At 64.2% G+C, this 16904-nt stretch overlaps 2 protein-coding genes across 2 annotated transcripts; both read left to right on the forward strand.

The window, feature by feature from the left end:
• Positions 1–1080: 1080 nt before the first annotated feature.
• On the forward strand, positions 1081–13448 carry LOC136996251 (mitochondrial inner membrane protein OXA1L-like; the record flags this gene model as incomplete). The annotated part of the gene is made up of 8 exons (XM_067317179.1): positions 1081–1309; positions 3312–3455; positions 4592–4677; positions 5501–5665; positions 7340–7444; positions 9204–9369; positions 12449–12529; positions 13317–13448. Coding segments are annotated over 8 exons (1074 nt in total), but the record flags the coding sequence as incomplete, so codon positions are not given.
• A 102-nt stretch (positions 13449–13550) lies between these two features.
• LOC136996250 (large ribosomal subunit protein mL52-like) lies at positions 13551–15553 on the forward strand. The gene is made up of 5 exons (XM_067317178.1): positions 13551–13722; positions 13997–14066; positions 14606–14673; positions 14803–14867; positions 15381–15553. Exons 1-5 carry the CDS (start codon positions 13566–13568, stop codon positions 15501–15503), a joined length of 483 nt encoding a protein of 160 aa, XP_067173279.1. The 5' UTR covers positions 13551–13565; the 3' UTR covers positions 15504–15553.
• The last annotated feature ends 1351 nt before the right edge of the window (positions 15554–16904 follow it).

The following is a 16904-nucleotide window of genomic DNA, read 5'->3' on the forward strand; positions in this document are numbered from 1 at the left end:
TGGTGGGGGGCAGAACGGGGGCTCTGGGGGGTGAAAACGGGGCTTGGGGGGGCAGAAATGGGGGTCTGGGGGCAGAACGGGGGCAGAACGGGGGCTCTGGGGGGCAGAAATGGGAGTCTGGGGGGCAAAAATGGGGCTCGGGGGGTGAAAATGGGGCTCGGAGGGGGCAGAAATGGGTGTCTGGGGGCAGGTGGGGGGCAGATTGGGGGACCTGGGGGGCAGAACAGGGGTTTGGGGGCAGGTGGGGGGCAGAACGGGGGCTCTGGGGGGCAGAAATGGGGGTCTGGGGCAGGTGGGGGGCAGAACGGGGGCTCTGGGGGGTGGAAAACGGGGCTTGGGGGGGCAGAAATGGGGGTCTGGGGGCAGAACGGGGGCAGAACGGAAGCTCTGGGGGGCAGAAATGGGAGTCTGGGGGCAAAAATGGGGCTCGGGGGGTGGGGGTGAAAAAAAAAAAAAATGGGGCTCGGAGGGGGGCAGAAATGGGGGTCTGGGGGCAGGTGGGGGGCAGATTGGGGGACCTGGGGGGCAGAATGGGGGCTCTGGGGGGCAGATGGGGGATCCATGGGGCAGGATGAGGGGACCTGGGGGGGCAGATTAGGGGCTCTGGGGGGCAGATTGGGGGCACTAGGGGACCAGTTGGGGGTCTAGGGGCAGATGGGGGGCAGATTGGGGGTTTGAGGGGGGTCTCTGGGGGGCAGATAGGGGTCTCTGGGGGGCAGATTGGGGGGCCTGGGGGGCAAAAATGGGGGTCTGGGGGCAGGTGGGGGGCAGATTGGGGGACCTGGGGGGCAAAAATGGGGGTCTGGGGGGCATAATGGGGGTCTGGGGGGCAGAAATGGGGGTCTGGGGGCAGGTGGGGGGCAGAACGGGGTCTCTGGGGGGCAGATTGGGGGACCTGGGGGGCAGAATGGGGGTCTGGGGGCAAAAATGGGGCTCGGGGGGCGAAAATGGGGGTCTGGGGGGCAGAACGGGGGGCATCTTGGGGATCCATGGGGCAGGATTGGGGGGGGGCTCAGGGGAGGGAGCATCTATGGGGCAGCCCCCTTACCCCCCCTTCCCCCCCCCATCCCCCCATTTCAGCCCCCCACAGCCCCCGCGGAAGAAGGCGCCGCCGCCGCCGCCGCCGTGGGGCAGGGGGGGGACGCGGCCGATGCCGCCGCCGCCGCCGCCGCCATGGGGCAGGGGGACGCCGCCGTGGGGCTGGAGGAGCTGGGCCTGGGCGGCTACAGCCCCGTGGGGCTGGTGCAGAACCTGCTGCAGACGCTGCACCTCGACGGGGGGCTGCCCTGGTGGGGCGCCATCGCCCTCGGTGAGCGAGGGGGCGCTATGGGGCTGGGGGGAGGTCGCTATGGGGCTGGGGGGGTCCATATGGGGCAGGAGAAGGGCCCTATGGGGGTGGAGAACATCCCTATGGGGCTGGAGAACGTCCCTATGGTAGATAGGGTTGGGATGCTATGGGGCTGGGGGGGTTGCTATGGGGCTGGGGGGGTTGCTATGGGGCTGGGGGGTCCATATGGGGCTGAGGGGGTCGCTATGGGGCTGGGGGGTCCATATGGGGCAGGAGAAGGGTCCTATGGGGGTGGAGAACTTCCTTATGGTAGGTAGGATGGGGATCTCTATGGGGCTGGGGGTCCTCTATGGGGCGGGGGGGGCGCTATGGGGCTGGGGGAGGTCGCTATGGGGCTGGGGGGGTCCATATGGGGCAGAAGAAGGGCTCTATGGGGGTGAAGTGTTTCTTTATGGGGGTGAAAAACGTCCTTATGGTAGGTAGGATGGACGTTTCTATGGGGCTGGGGGTCCTATATGGGGCTGGGGGGATCGCTATGGGGCTGGGGGGGTCGCTATGGGGCTGGGGGGGTCCATATGGGGCAGGAGGGGGGCCCTATGGGGGTGGAGAACCTCTCTATGGGGGTGGAGAACTTCCTTATGGTGGGTAGGATAAAGATCTCTATGGGGCTGGGGGTCTTCTATGGGGCTGAGGGGGTCGCTGTGGGGCTGAGGGGGTCGCTATGGGGCTGGGGGGTCCATATGGGGCAGGAGAAGGGCCCTATGGGGGTGGAGAACTTCTCTATGGTAGGTAGGATGAGGATCTCTATGGGGCTGGGAGTTCTCTATGGGGCTGGGGGGGGCGCTATGGGGCTGGGGGAGGGCACTATGGGGCTGGGGGGTCCATATGGGGCAGGAGGGGGGCCTTGTGGGGTTGGGGAGTGTCTGTGTGGGGCTGGAGAACGTTCCTATGGTAGGTAGGGTTGGGATGCTATGGGGCTGGGGAGGTCACTATGGGGCTGGGGGGGATCGCTATGGGGCTGGGGGGTCCATATGGGGCAGGAGGGGGGCCCTATGGGGGTGGACAACCTCCCTATGGGGGTGGAGAACTTCCTTATGGTGGGTAGGATGAAGATCTCTATGGGGCTGGGGGTCTTCTATGGGGCTGGGGGGGTCGCTATGGGGCTGGGGGGGTTGCTATGGGGCTGGGGGGTCCATATGGGGCAGGAGGGGGGCCCTAGGGGGGTTGAACATGTTCCTATGGGGCTGGAGAACGTTCCTAGGGTAGGTAAGGTGGGCATCTCTATGGGGCTAGGGAGATCACTATGGGGCTGGGGGGAGGTCGCTATGGGGCTGGGGGGTCCATATGGGGCAGGAGAGGGGCCTTATGGGGGTGGAGAACTTCCCTATGATAAGTAGGATGAGGATTTCTATGGGGCTGGGAGTCCTCTATGGGGCTGGGGGTCTTCTATGGGACTGGGGGGATCGCTATGGGGCTGGGGGAGGTCGCTATGGGGCTGGGGGGTCCATATGGGGCAGGAGGGGGGCCCTGTGGGGGTTGAGCATGTCCCTATGGGGCTGGAGAACGTTCCTAGGGTAGGTAAGGTGGGCATCTCTATGGGGCTGGGGGTCTTCTATGGGGCTGAGGGGGTCGCTACGGGGCTCGGGGGTCCATATGGGGCAGGAGGGGGGCCCTATGGGGGTGGAGAACATTCCTAGGTAGATAGGATGGGCATTTCTATGGGGCTGGGGGGGTCCCTATGGGACTGGGGAGGTCCCTATGGGGCTGGGGGGGTCGCTGTGGGGCTGGGGGTGTCCCTATGGGGGTGGAGAGTCTTCCTATGGGGCTGGAGAACTTTCTATGGGGCAGGATGGGCTCCCAGGAGGTGGTTATGGGGCAGGAGAATCTCTTGGGAGGACGCTCTGGGGCAGGAACCCCCCCGGGGAAGCGTCTATGGGGCAGGGAGCGGGCGATGACCTCACCGCCGTGGGGGGCCGGGTGATGACGTCATCGCCCCGGGGGGGGCGGGGCCTCTGTGGGGCAGGCACGGCGGGGGCGCGGGTGGCCCTGCTGCCCCTGCTCCTGGGGGCGCAGCGGCAGGCCGCCCGCCTGGCCCCCCACCTGCCCCACCTGCAGCGCCTGGGCCAGCGCCTGCGCGACGCCCGCCGCCGCGGCGACCCCCGGCAAGGTGGGCGGGGCCTCTGCCCGGCCGGGGGGGCGGGGCTTCTGCCGCGGAGAGGGGGGCGGGGCTTCTGCCCCATGGGGGGCGGGGCCTCTGCCGGGGGGGGGGCTGCTGCGGGGGGGGGGAGCTGCTGGCCTGGGGAGGGGATGGGGGTGGATGGGGGGCGGGGCCTCTGCTGGGAGGGGGCGGGGCTGACAGGAGGGGGCGGGGCCTCTGCTGGGAGAGGGAGGAGTTGTTGCGGGGGGGAGCTACTGGCTTGGGGAGGCCTTTGGGGGGAGGGGGCGGGGCCACTGTGGAGGGGGCGTGGCTATGCCGGGAGGGGGCGGGGTCTCAGCTGGGAGGTGGGCAGGGCTTTGCTGGGAGGTGGGCGGGGCTTCTGGGAGGTGCAAGGGGGGAGCTGCTGGCCTGGGGAGGCCTTTTGGGGGTGGAGGGGGCGGGGCCACCGGGAGGGGGCGGGGCTGACAAGAGGGGGCGGGGCTCTGCTGGGAGGGGGTGGAGCTTCTGGGAGGTGCAGGGGGCTGCTGGCTGGGGAGGGGTAGAGGGGGGGTGGGGCTTCCAGGGAGGGGTGTGGCCTTGAAGGGGGTGGAGCCATGGGGGTGGAGGAAAGGGGAGGTCTGGAGAGGGGGGTGTGGCCTATGGGGGAATGGGGCGTGGCTTCCAGAAAGGGGGTGGGGCTACACAGAGGGGGGGTGAAGGGGAGGTGCAGGGGCTGCTGGGCTGGGGGGAGGTGGAGGGGGCGGGGCCTATGTGGGAGGGGTGTGGTTTTCAGAGAGGGGCGTGGCCTGTGGGAAGGAGGTGGGGCTTCAGAAGGGTTCTGGGGGTGTGGCCTCTGGGAGGGTGTGGCCTACAAGGGGGTGGGGCTAAGGAGGGGAATAGAGGCGGGGCTGCAGCCCTCTGTTAGCTGGGGGAGAGGTGGAGTGGGTGGGGCTTATGGAGAGGGGGTGGGGCCTCTGCAAAGGGGGTGGGGCTTATTGGGGTGGGGCTTATTGGGGTGGGGAGGCGGGGCCTCAGGCGTGGGGCTTTAGGCTGGGGGTGGAGCCTTTTGCAGGGGGTGGGGCTTCTGGGAGGGGGCAGGGCCTGGTGCTGGGGGTGGGGCTGCAGCTGGCCCCGCCCCCACCTTGGCCCCGCCCCCCCCTTTGCAGTGACGTTGGCCTACACGGAGCTGGCGGCCTATCAGAAGGCTCATGACGTCAACCCGCTGCGGGGCTTCCTGGTGCCCCTGGTGCAGGTGGGGCCCAGGCGTCCGGGGAAGGGGCCCAGGCGTCCGGGAAGGGACCCAGGCGTCCGGGGAAGGGGCCCAGGCGTCCGGGAAGGGGCCCAGGCGTCCGGGCGAGGGGCCCAGGCGTCCGGGTGAAGGGGCCCAGGCGTCCGGGGAAGGGACCCAGGCGTCCGGGAAGGGACCCAGGCGTCCGGGGAAGGGGCCCAGGTGTCCGGGAAAAGGGGCCCAGGCGTCCGGGAAAGGGGCCCAGGCGTCCGGGGAAGGGACCCAGGCGTCCGGGGAAGGGACCCAGGCGTCCGGGGAAGGGGCCCAGGTGTCCGGGAAAAGGGGCCCAGGCGTCCGGGAAGGGGCCCAGGCGTCCGGGAAAGGGGCCCAGGCGTCCGGGGAAGGGACCCAGGCGTCTGGGAAAAGGGGCTCAGGCGTCCGGGAAGGGGCCCAGGCGTCCGGGCGAGGGGCCCAGGCATCCGGGGAAGGGGCCCAGGCGTCCGGGCGAGGGGCCCAGGCGTCCGGGTGACCCTTTGGGGAGGTTCCCCGGAGGGGCCCAGGCGTCTGGGAAAAGGGGCCCAGGCGTCCGGGAAGGGGCCCAGGTGTCCGGGGAAGGGGCCCAGGCGTCCGGTAAGGGGCCCAGGCGTCCGGGTGAAGGGGCCCAGGCGTCTGGGAAAAGGGGCCCAGGCGTCCGGGCGAGGGGCCCAGGCGTCCGGGGAAGGGGCCCAGGCGTCCGGGCGAGGGGCCCAGGCGTCCGGGTGACCCTTTGGGGAGGTTCCCCGGAGGGGCCCAGGCGTCCGGGTGACCCCGCCGCCGTTTCCGGGGGGGGGCCGGGGGTCGTTCGCAGGCGCCCGTGTTCGTCTCCTTCTTCGTGGCGCTGCGGCGGATGGCGGCGGTGCCGGTCCCGGGTTTCCGCACCGGCGGCGTCGCCTGGTTCCCCGACTTGGCCGCTCCCGACCCCCTTTACCTGCTGCCGCTGCTCGTCACCGCCTCCACCTGGCTCGTCCTCGAGGTACCGCCCTGCACCCGCCCCAGCGCCCTGTGGGCCCTATAGAAACCTTGGGGGCCCTATAGACCCTATAGAAACCCCCGGGGCCCTATAGAAACCCTAGAGCCCTATAGAAACCTTGGGGGCCCTATAGACCCTATAGAAACCCCCGGGGCCCTATAGAAACCCTGGAGCCCTATAGAAACCTTGGGGCCCTGTAGACCCTATAGAAACCCCCAGGGCCCTATAGAAACCCTAGAGCCCTATAGAAACCTTGGGGGCCCTATAGACCCTATAGAAACCCCCGGGGCCCTATAGAAACCCTAGAGCCCTATAGAAACCTTGGGGGCCCTATAGACCCTATAGAAACCCCCGGGGCCCTATAGAAACCCTAGAGCCCTATAGAAACCTTGGGGGCCCTATAGACCCTATAGAAACCCCCGGGGCCCTATAGAAACCCTAGAGCCCTATAGAAACCTTGGGGGCCCTATAGACCCTATAGAAACCCCCAGGGCCCTATAGAAACCCTAGAGCCCTATAGAAACCTTGGGGGCCCTATAGACCCTATAGAAACCCCCGGGGCCTGATAGAAACCTTGGAGCCCTATAGAAACCTTGGGGGCACTATAGACCCTGTGGAAGCTCTTAGGGCCCTATAAAAATACCCGGAGCCCCTATAGAAACCCTGGAGCCCTATGGAAACCCTGGGGGCCTTACAGATGCTATAGAAATCCTGGGCTCTTTATAGACCCTGTAGGAGCCCTGAACACCCTATGGATCCCATAGAAACCTTGGGGGCCCTGTAGACCTTATAGAAACCTTGGGCATCTTATAGGCCCTATAGAAACCCTGGGGGCTTTACGGATGCTATAGAAAATCTGGGGGCCCTATAGACCCCACAGGAACCCTGGAAGCCCTATGGATCCTGTAGAAACCTTGGGTGCTTTATAGACCCTATAAAAACTTGTGGAACCTTATAGAAACTCTGGGGGCCTTACGGATGCTATAGAAAACCTGGGCGCTTTATAGACCCTGTAGAAACTCTGGGGGCCCTATGGATCCTGTACAAACTTTGGGGGCCCTATAGACGCTATAGAAACCTTGGAGTCCTATAGAAGCCTTGGGGGCCCTATAGAAACCTTGGGGGCCTTACGGATGCTATAGAAAACCTGGGCACCCTATAGATCCCATAGGAATCCTGGGGGTCCTATGGATCCTATAGAAACCTTGGGTGCACTATAAACCCTATAGAAACCCTGGGGGCCCTGTAGAAACCCCAGGGGCCCTATGGATCCTATAGAAACCCTGGGGGCCCTATGGACAATATAGAAACCTTGGGGGCCCTGTAGACCCTGTAGGAACCCGGGGGGCCCCATAGAAACTGTGGGGGTTCTACAGACCCTGTAGAAACCCCAGGAATCCTATAGAAGCCCTGGGGGCCCTATGGATCCTATAGAAGCTTTAGGAACCCTGTAAGCTCTATAGAAAGTTTGGGGACACTATAGACCCTATAGAAACCGGGAGGGGGTTGGGGTGACCCCCTATAGGTGCCCCATAGGTGGGAGGTGCCTATAGACCCTATATAATGGGAGGGGTCTGGTCGCTCCTATACGGGTGGGGGGGGGCGGCTATAGGTGCTCTATGGGGGGTGGGGTCGGTTCTGGCCCCGCCCCCCACCCACGGCCCCGCCCACCCGCAGCTGGGGGCGGAGACGGGGGTGTCGAGCCAGGGGGCGGGGCCGGCCCGGCAGTTGCTCCGCCTCCTGCCCCTCCTCTTCCTGCCCTTCATCCTCCACTTCCCCGCGGTGAGTGAGGGGGGGGCGCAAAGGGGGGGGCGGGGCTTGTGGGGCGAGGGGGCGGGGCTTGTGCGTGGGGGCGGGGCTTTGCTCCGCCTCCTGCTCCTCCTCTTCCCCGTGGTGAGTGAGGGGGGCACAAAGGGGGGTGGAGCTTGGGGCGAGGGGGCGGGGCTTGGCACATGGGGGTGGGGCTTGGTGGCCCGGGGTGGGGCTTGCACGGAGGGGGGGCTTTGCGAGGGGGCGGGGCTTGCACGTGGGGGCGGGGCTTGCACGGGGAAGAGTCCTTGCACGAGGGCGATTCCTTGCACGAGAGCAATTCCTTGCACGAGGACGATTCCTTGCACGGGGACGATTCCTTGCACGAGGGCGATTCCTTGCACGAGAGCAATTCCTTGCACGAGGACGCTCCCTTGCACGAGGACCATCCTTTGCACCAGAGCGCTCCCTCGCACGAGGCTGCTCTCTTGCACAAGAGCAGTTCCTTGCACAAGGATGCTCCTTTGCACGTTCCTTGCCTGAGGATGCTCTCTTGCACAAGACCAATTCCTTGCACGAGGACGATTCCTTGCACAAGAGCAGTTCCTTGCACGAGAGCAATTCCTTGCAGAACACTCCTTTGCACGAGGATCGTTCCTTGCACGAGAGCGATTCCTCGCACGAGGACGGTCTCTTGCACTAGAGCAGTTCCTTGCACAAAGACGCTCCCTTGCACAAGGACTGTTCCTTGCACGAGGACGATTCCTTGCACAAGGATGATCCTTTGCACAAGAGCAATTCCCCGCACGAGGCTGGTTCCTCGCACGAGGATGCTCCTTTGCACGAGGATGCCCCCTTGCACGAGAGCAGTTCCTTGCACAAGGATGTTTCTTTGCACGAGGACGCTCCCTTGCACGAGGGTCGCTCTTTGCACAAGAGCAATTTCTTGCACAAGAGCAATTCCTTGCATGAGGATGTTTCCTTGCACGAGGATGTTTCTTTGCACGAGAGCAATTCTTTGCACAAGAGCAGTTCCTTGCACGAGGACGATTCCTTGCACGGGGATGCTCCTTGCACGAGGATGCTCCCTTGCACGAGGATGCTCCCTTGCACGAGGACACACTCTTGCACAAGAGCAGTTCCTTGCACAAGAGCAATTCCTTGCACGAGGATGCTCCCTTGCACGAGAGCAATTCCTTGCACGAGAGCAGTTCCTTGCACGAGGACGCTCCCTTGCACGAGAGCAATTCCTTGCACGAGGATGCTTCCTTGCACGAGAGCAATTCCTTGCACGAGGATGCTCCCTTGCACGAGGATGCTCCCTTGCACGATGACACACTCTTGCACAAGGACGCTCCCTTGCACAAGAGCAGTTCCTTGCATGAGGATGCTTCTTTGCACGAGAGCAATTCTTTGCACAAGGATCATCTTTTGCATGAGAGTAATTCCTTGCACGAGGACAATTCCTTGCACAAGGATGATCCTTTGCACAAGAGCAGTTCCTTGCACGAGGATGCTCCCTTGCACAAGGACACACTCTTGCACAAGGACGCTCCCTTGCACAAGAGCAATTCTTTGCACGAGGATGTTTCTTTGCACGAGAGCAATTCCTTGCACGAGGATGCTCCCTTGCACGAGAGCAATTCCTTGCACAAGAGCAGTTCCTTGCACGAGGACGATTCCTCGCACGAGGACGCTCCCTCGCACGAGGGGGCCGGTTCCTCGCACGAGGCCGTGACCCCCCCCCCCTCCCCGCGCTGCGTCCGTGTGTCCGTCCCCGTCCCCCCCCCAGGCCATCCTGACGTACTGGGCGACGTCGAACGCCGTGAGCCTGGCGCAGGTGGGGCTGCTGCGGGTGCCGGGGCTGCGCGCCCGCCTCGGCCTGCCCCCCCCGCCGCCCCCCGCCCCCCCCGCCGCCCCCGCCGCCGCCCCCGGCCTCCTCCAGACCCTCCGCAAGGGTGAGCGCACGCGGGGGGGGCGTTGCACGCGCGCGGGGGGTTGCACGAGGGGTTTGCACGAGCGGTTTTGCACGAGGAGGTTGCAAAAGGGTTTTGCACCGGGGGGGGTGTTGCATTGGGGGGGTTTTGCACGAGGGGTTTTGCACAAGGAGGTTTTGCACAAGGGGTTTTGCACAAGGGGGTTTTGCACAAGGAGGTTTTGCACAAGGGGGTTTTGCACAAGGGGGTTTTGCACAAGGAGGTTTTGCACAAGGGGGTTTTGCACAAGGGGGTTTTGCACAAGGGGTTTTGCACAAGGAGGTTTTGCACAAGGGGGTTTTGCACAAGGGGTTTTGCACAAGGGGGTTTTGCACAAGGGGGTTTTGCACAAGGGGGTTTTGCACAAGGGGGTTTTGCACAAGGAGGTTTTGCACAAGGGGTTTTGCACAAGGGGTTTTGCACAAGGAGGTTTTGCACAAGGGGGTTTTGCACAAGGGGTTTTGCACAAGGGGGTTTTGCACAAGGGGGTTTTGCACGAGGAGGTTTTGCACAAGGAGGTTTTGCACAAGGGGGTTTTGCACGAGGGGTTTTTGCACAAGGAGGTTTTGCACAAGGGGGTTTTGCACAAGGAGGTTTTGCACAAGGGGGTTTTGCACAAGGGGGTTTTGCACAAGGAGGTTTTGCACAAGGGGGTTTTGCACAAGGGGGTTTTGCACAAGGGGTTTTGCACGAGGAGGTTTTGCACAAGGGGGTTTTGCACAAGGGGGTTTTGCACAAGGAGGTTTTGCACAAGGGGGTTTTGCACAAGGGGGTTTTGCACAAGGGGGTTTTGCACAAGGAGGTTTTGCACAAGGGGGTTTTGCACAAAGGGGTTTTGCACAAGGGGGTTTTGCACAAGGAGGTTTTGCACAAGGGGGTTTTGCACAAGGGGGTTTTGCACGAGGAGGTTTTGCACAAGGGGGTTTTGCACAAGGGGGTTTTGCACAAGGGGTTTTGCACAAGGGGGTTTTGCACAAGGAGGTTTTGCACAAGGGGGTTTTGCACAAGGGGGTTTTGCACAAGGGGTTTTGCACAAGGAGGTTTTGCACAAGGAGGTTTTGCACAAGGAGGTTTTGCACAAGGGGGTTTTGCACAAGGGGGTTTTGCACGAGGAGGTTTTGCACAAGGGGGTTTTGCACAAGGGGGTTTTGCACAAGGGGTTTTGCACAAGGGGGTTTTGCACAAGGGGGTTTTGCACAAGGGGGTTTTGCACAAGGGGTTTTGCACAAGGGGGTTTTGCACAAGGAGGTTTTGCACAAGGAGGTTTTGCACAAGGGGGTTTTGCACAAGGAGGTTTTGCACAAGGGGTTTTGCACAAGGGGTTTTGCACAAGGGGTTTTGCACAAGGGGGTTTTGCACAAGGAGGTTTTGCACAAGGGGGTTTTGCACAAGGGGTTTTGCACAAGGGGGTTTTGCACAAGGAGGTTTTGCACAAGGAGGTTTTGCACAAGGGGGTTTTGTACAAGGGGTTTTGCACAAGGAGGTTTTGCACAAGGGGGTTTTGCACAAGGGGTTTTGCACAAGGGGGTTTTGCACAAGGGGTTTTGCACGAGGGGGTTTTGCACGAGGGGGTTTTGCACAAGGGGTTTTGCACAAGGGGGTTTTGCACAAGGAGGTTTTGCACAAGGGGTTTTGCACAAGGGGGTTTTGCACAAGGAGGTTTTGCACAAGGGGGTTTTGCACAAGGAGGTTTTGCACAAGGGGGTTTTGCACAAGGGGGTTTTGCACGAGGGGGTTTTGCACAAGGGGTTTTGCACAAGGGGGTTTTGCACAAGGGGTTTTGCACAAGGGGGTTTTGCACAAGGAGGTTTTGCACAAGGGGGTTTTGCACAAGGGGTTTTGCACGAGGAGGTTTTGCACAAGGGGTTTTGCACAAGGGGGTTTTGCACAAGGGGGTTTTGCACAAGGAGGTTTTGCACAAGGGGTTTTGCACAAGGGGTTTTGCACAAGGAGGTTTTGCACAAGGAGGTTTTGCACGAGGGGTTTTGCACGAGGGGTTTTGCACAAGGAGGTTTTGCACAAGGGGGTTTTGCACAAGGGGGTTTTGCACAAGGAGGTTTTGCACAAGGGGGTTTTGCACAAGGGGTTTTGCACAAGGGGGTTTTGCACAAGGGGTTTTGCACAAGGGGGTTTTGCACAAGGGGGTTTTGCACAAGGAGGTTTTGCACAAGGAGGTTTTGCACAAGGGGGTTTTGCACAAGGGGGTTTTGCACAAGGGGGTTTTGCACAAGGGGGTTTTGCACAAGGGGTTTTGCACAAGGGGGTTTTGCACAAGGAGGTTTTGCACGAGGGGGTTTTGCACAAGGGGGTTTTGCACAAGGGGTTTTGCACAAGAAGGTTTTGCACAAGAAGGTTTTGCACAAGGGGGTTTTGCACAAGGAGGTTTTGCACAAGGAGGTTTTGCACGAGGGGGTTTTGCACAAGGGGTTTTGCACAAGGGGGTTTTGCACAAGGAGGTTTTGCACAAGGGGGTTTTGCACAAGGGGTTTTGCACAAGGGGTTTTGCACAAGGGGGTTTTGCACAAGGAGGTTTTGCACAAGGGGTTTTTGCACAAGGAGGTTTTGCACAAGGGGGTTTTGCACGAGGGGGTTTTGCACGAGGGGTTTTGCACAAGGGGGTTTTGCACAAGGGGGGTTTTTTGCACGAGGGTTTCTTGCACGAGGGGGGTTTTCTTGCACAAGGGGGTTTTGCACAAGGAGGTTTTGCACAAGGAGGTTTTGCACAAGGGGTTTTGCACAAGGGGTTTTTGCACAAGGGGGTTTTGCACAAGGGGTTTTGCACAAGGAGGTTTTGCACAAGGAGGTTTTGCACAAGGGGGTTTTGCACAAGGGGGTTTTGCACAAGGAGGTTTTGCACAAGGGTTTTGCACAAGGAGGTTTTGCACAAGGGGGTTTTGCACGAGGGGGTTTTGCACGAGGGGTTTTGCACAAGGGGGTTTTGCACAAGGGGGGTTTTTTGCACGAGGGTTTCTTGCACGAGGGGGGTTTTCTTGCACGAGGGGGGTGTCGCGCGCGGGGGTTTCTCGCCCGGGGTGACGCCCGCGTGTGTCCCCGTGCGCAGACTGGCGGGAGGCGCAGGCGGCGCAGCAGCGCGAGCGGCGCGAGTGGCGGCTCCGCAACCACCTGGCCCTGGCCGCCAAGGGTGAGCGGCGCCTCGCACGACGGCGGGGGGGGCTTGCTCGAGGGGGGGTCTTGCACGAGGGTCTTTCTTGCACGAGGGGGGGTCTTGCACGAGGGAGGGTCTTGCATGAGGGAGGGTCTTGCACAAGGGTTTTTCTTGCACGAGGGTCTTGCACGAGGGAGGGTCTTGCATGAGGTCTCTCTTGCACGAGCGTCTTGCATAAGAGGGTCTTGCACAAGGGTCTTTTGCACGAGGATCTCTCTTGCACAAGGGTTTCTTGCACGAGGGTCTCTCTTGCACGAGGGTCTTGCACAAGGGAGGGTCTTGCACGAGGGCTTTTCTTGCACAAGGGTCTCTTGCATGAGGGTCTATTGCACAAGGGTGGGTCTTGTACGAGGGTCTTGCACAAGGGTCTCTTGCACAAAGGTCTTGCACGAGGGAGGATTTTGCACAGGGGGTCTTTCTTGCACGAGGGTCTTGCACAAGGGAGAGTCTTGCATGAGGGAGGGTCTTGCACAAGGGTTTTTCTTGCACGAGGGTCTTGCACGAGGGTGGGTCTTGCACGAGGGTCTCTCTTGCACAAGAGTCTTTCTTGCACAAGGGTCTCACACAAGGGAGGGTCTTGCACGAGGGTTTTTCTTGCACAAGGGTTTTGCACAAGGGTTTCTTGCACAAGAGTCTTTCTTGCACAAGGGTCTCTTGCACGAGGGTCTTGCACGAGGGTCTCTCTTGCACGAGGGGGGGTCTCTCTTGCACGACACCCCCCCCCCCCGGCTCACGTGTCCGTCCGTCCGTCTGTTCCCCCCAGGGCCGCTGCGCCAGACCTTCGCCCAGAACCCGCTGGAGCGGCCGGCGCCCGCCGCCCCGCCGCCCCCCAAGCGCCCCTGGAAGGACACGCTCGGCTGAGGCGCCCCAATAAAGCCCCATTGCGCCCCAAAAACCTCCCCCTCTGTCCGTCTGTCTTGGGGTGGGGGGGGAGGGGGGGAAGCGCTGCGCGTTTTGGCGCCGCGCGGCCGCCGTAAGTAGCGGGCGCCGCCAAGATGGCGGGAGGGACAAGATGGCGGCGCCCGCGCCGCTGCCGTACGGCATTATGGCGGCGCCCGCCTCTGTGACGTCGCGGCGGCGGCCACTTCCGGCTTCCCTGCGGAGCTGCTTCCGGCGGGCGGCGCAACTTCCGGCCGAGGCCATGGCGGCGCGCAGGATCATGCGGATCGGTAGCGCCGGGGCGACCGCGGCGGGGGGTGGGGGCGGGGCCTGGTCCGGGGGCGGGGCCTAGGGGAGGGGCGTGGCTTAGGGAGGGGCCGGGCTGGGCTACGGCGCGGGGGAGGGGGCCAAAAAGGGGGAGTGCGAAGGGGTGAGGGGGGACAAGGTGGGGGGGGAAAGGAGAGTTGTAGGGGGGCGGGGCGATGAGTGCAGGGGCGGGGTCTGAAAGGGGGCGTGGCTATCTTGGCCCCGCCCCCAACCTCGCCCCGCCCCTCCCTCCCCCAGCGGAGCTCCGGGCCCGGACGCAGAGCGCCCTGCCCCGCCCCCACCAGCGCATGGGCCAATGGAGAGTGGAGTGAGCCGGGACGCCTGGGCCCCCCGGGGGGGGGGAGGGGCGAGGGGGGCTGTGGGGGGGGAGGGGTGTCGTCCCGGACACCTGGGCCCCTTCCCTGGATGTCTGGGCCCCTTCCCGGACACCTGGGTCCCTTCACCCGGACGCCTTGGTCCCTCCCCGGACACCTGGGTCCCTTCCCGGACGCCTGGGCCCCTTCCCGGACGCCTGGGCCCCTTTCCCGGACGCCTGGGCCCCTTTCCCGGATGCCTGGGCCCCTTTCCCGGACGCCTGGGCCCTTTCCCCGGATGCCTGGGCCCCTTCCCGGACGCCTGGGCCCTTTTCCCGGATGCCTGGGCCCTTTTCCCGGATGCCTGAGCCCCTTCCCGGACGCCTGGGCCCCTTCCCGGACACCTGGGCCCCTTCCCTGGACACCTGGGCCCCTTCCCAGACGCCTGGGCCCCTTCCCCAGATGCCTGGGCCCCCTGGGTGTGTGGGGATGGGGATGGACCGGGTCTCCCCGGACGCCTGGGCCCCTCATTCTCCCCCCTCCCCCCCCCCAGGCAGGGCTTCGCCCCCAGCACGGCCGGTTACGGGCCCCTGCGCGACCTCCCGGATTGGTCCTTCGTGGGTGAGAAGCTGCCCGGACGCCTGGGTCCCTCGTGGGGGGCGGGGGGGGGCCTTGCTCCCCCCCGGAGGTGGGGTGGGGGCCGCCCGGACGCCTGGGCCCTGACGCCCCTCTTTCCCCCCCCCCCCCAAGATGGCCGCCCAGCTCCACTGTGGAAGGGACAAATTCGGCGGCTGCAGGAGAATGAGGCCTTTGCAGTGAGTAATGGGGGGGGGCCGGACGCCTGGGCCCCTTCCCCGGATGCCTGGGTCCCTCCCCCGGACTCCTGGGCCCCTTTCCCGGATGCCTGGGTCCCTTTTCCCGGACACCTGGGCCCCTTTCCCGGACACCTGGGCACCTTTTCCCGGACACCTGGGCCCCTTTCCCCAGACGCCTGGGCCCCTTTTCCCGGACACCTGGGCCCCTCCCCCGGACGCCTGGGTCCCTTTTCCCGGACACCTGGGCCCCTTTTCCCGGACACCTGGGCCCCTTTTCTGGACGCCTGGGCCCCTTCCCGGACGCCTGGGCCCCTTCCCCGGACGCCTGGGCCCCTTCCCCAGACGCCTGGGCCCTTCCCCGGACGCCTGGGCCCCTTCCTGGACACCTGGGCCCCTTCCCTGGACGCCTGGGCCCCTTTTCCCGGACGCCTGGGCCCCTTTTCCGGACACCTGGGCCCCTTCCCCGGACGCCTGGGCCCCGCTGACTCCCTCCCTCCCCCCCCCCCCCGGCAGCGGCGGGCAGTGCAGCTGAGCCAGAGCCTGGAGGCGGCAGCGCGGCCGAAGCCCCCCCCGGCCGCCCCCAGCACCCGCCTGCGCCCCAAGGGCTCCCCAGCGCCGCCCAGTAAGAACCAGTGAGGAACCCGGACGCCTGGGCCCCCGCGTGGAGCGACGCCGCCCGGACGCCTGGGCCCTTCCTATCAATAAAAAAGCCGCGTTCGATCCTTCTGCTCCACCGACTGTTGTTTGCGCCCGGACGCCTGGGCCCCCTTGGGCGGGGGGAGGGGAGGGGGGAGAGCGGGGGCCTCCCGGACGCCTGGGCCCCGTCACGTGCCGGCCCCTCCCCTCCCCCCCCCCGCTCCAGATGTGGCCCCGGCGGCGCCAGCTGTGCGGCAACGCTGAGCTCAGCGCTTGGGCGCCCGGCCCAGGCACGCGACCCGCGCCGGCGCCAGCCCGGCCCCTCCCAGCGCCTCCCAGTAACCCCCAGTAACCCCCCAGTGTCTCCCAGTGTCTCCCAGTAGCCCCCAGTCTCGTCCCAGTGCCTCCCAGTAACCCCCCAGTGTCTCCCAGTAACCCCCAGTGACCCCCCAGTCCCTGCCCAGTAGCCCCCAGGGCCCCCCAGTAGCTCCCAGGCTCTCCCGGTGCCTCCCAGTAACCCCCCAGTGCCTCCCAGTGTCTCCCAGTAGCCCCCAGTCTTCTCCCAGTGTCTCCCAGCAGCCCCCAGTCTCATCCCAATCCCTGCCCAGTAGCCCCCAGGGCCCCCCAGTAGCCCCCTGCCCTCTCCCAGTGCCTCCCAGTAACCCCCCAGTGCCTCCCAGTGACTCCCAGTAGCCCCCAGTCTCGTCCCAGTGCCTCCCAGTAAACCCCCAGCACCTCCCAGTAACCCCCAGTAACCCCCCAGCGCCTCCCAGTAACCCCCAGTAACCCCCCAGTCCCTGCCCAGTAGCCCCCAGGGCCCCCAGTAGCTCCCTACCTTCTCCCAGTGCCTCCCAGTAACCCCCCAGTGCCTCCCAGTGTCTCCCAGTAGCCCCCAGTCTCGTCCCAGTGCCTCCCAGTAAACCCCCAGCACCTCCCAGTAACCCCCAGTAACCCCCCAGCGCCTCCCAGTAACCCCCAGTAACCCCCCAGTCCCTGCCCAGTAGCCCCCAGGGCCCCCAGTAGCTCCCTACCCTATCCCAGTGCCTCCCAGTAACCCTCCAGTGCCTCCCAGTGTCTCCCAGTAGCCCCCAGTCTTGTCCCAGTGCCTCCCAGTAGCCCCCAGGGCCCCCGAGTAGCTCCCTGCCCTCTCCCAGTGCCCCCCAGTACCCCCCCAGTGCCTCCCAGTAACCCCCCAGTGCCTCCCAGTGTCTCCCAGTAGCCCCCAGTCTCATCCCAATCCCTGCCCAGTAGCCCCCAGGGCCCCCCAGTAGCCCCCTGCCCTCTCCCAGTGCCTCCCAGTAGCTCCCAGTGCCTCCCACTAACCCCCCAGTGCCTCCCAGTAGCCCCCAGTCTCGTCCCAGTGCCTCCCACTAACCCCCCAGTGCCTCCCAGTAACCCCCC

Source organism: Apteryx mantelli, unplaced genomic scaffold (assembly GCF_036417845.1).
Source record: "Apteryx mantelli isolate bAptMan1 unplaced genomic scaffold, bAptMan1.hap1 HAP1_SCAFFOLD_305, whole genome shotgun sequence".
In the NCBI taxonomy this organism is placed as follows: domain Eukaryota; kingdom Metazoa; phylum Chordata; class Aves; order Apterygiformes; family Apterygidae; genus Apteryx; species Apteryx mantelli.

Coding starts and splice junctions, on each gene's coding strand:
- LOC136996250 (XM_067317178.1), top strand. CDS start 13,566: ATGGCGGCGCCCGCGCCGCTGCCGTACGGCATTATGGCGGCGCCCGCC. Junction 13,723..13,996: donor GCGCAGGATCATGCGGATCG/GTAGCGCCGGGG, acceptor TCCCTCCCCCAG/CGGAGCTCCGGGCCCGGACG. Junction 14,067..14,605: donor ATGGGCCAATGGAGAGTGGA/GTGAGCCGGGAC, acceptor CCCCCCCCCCAG/GCAGGGCTTCGCCCCCAGCA.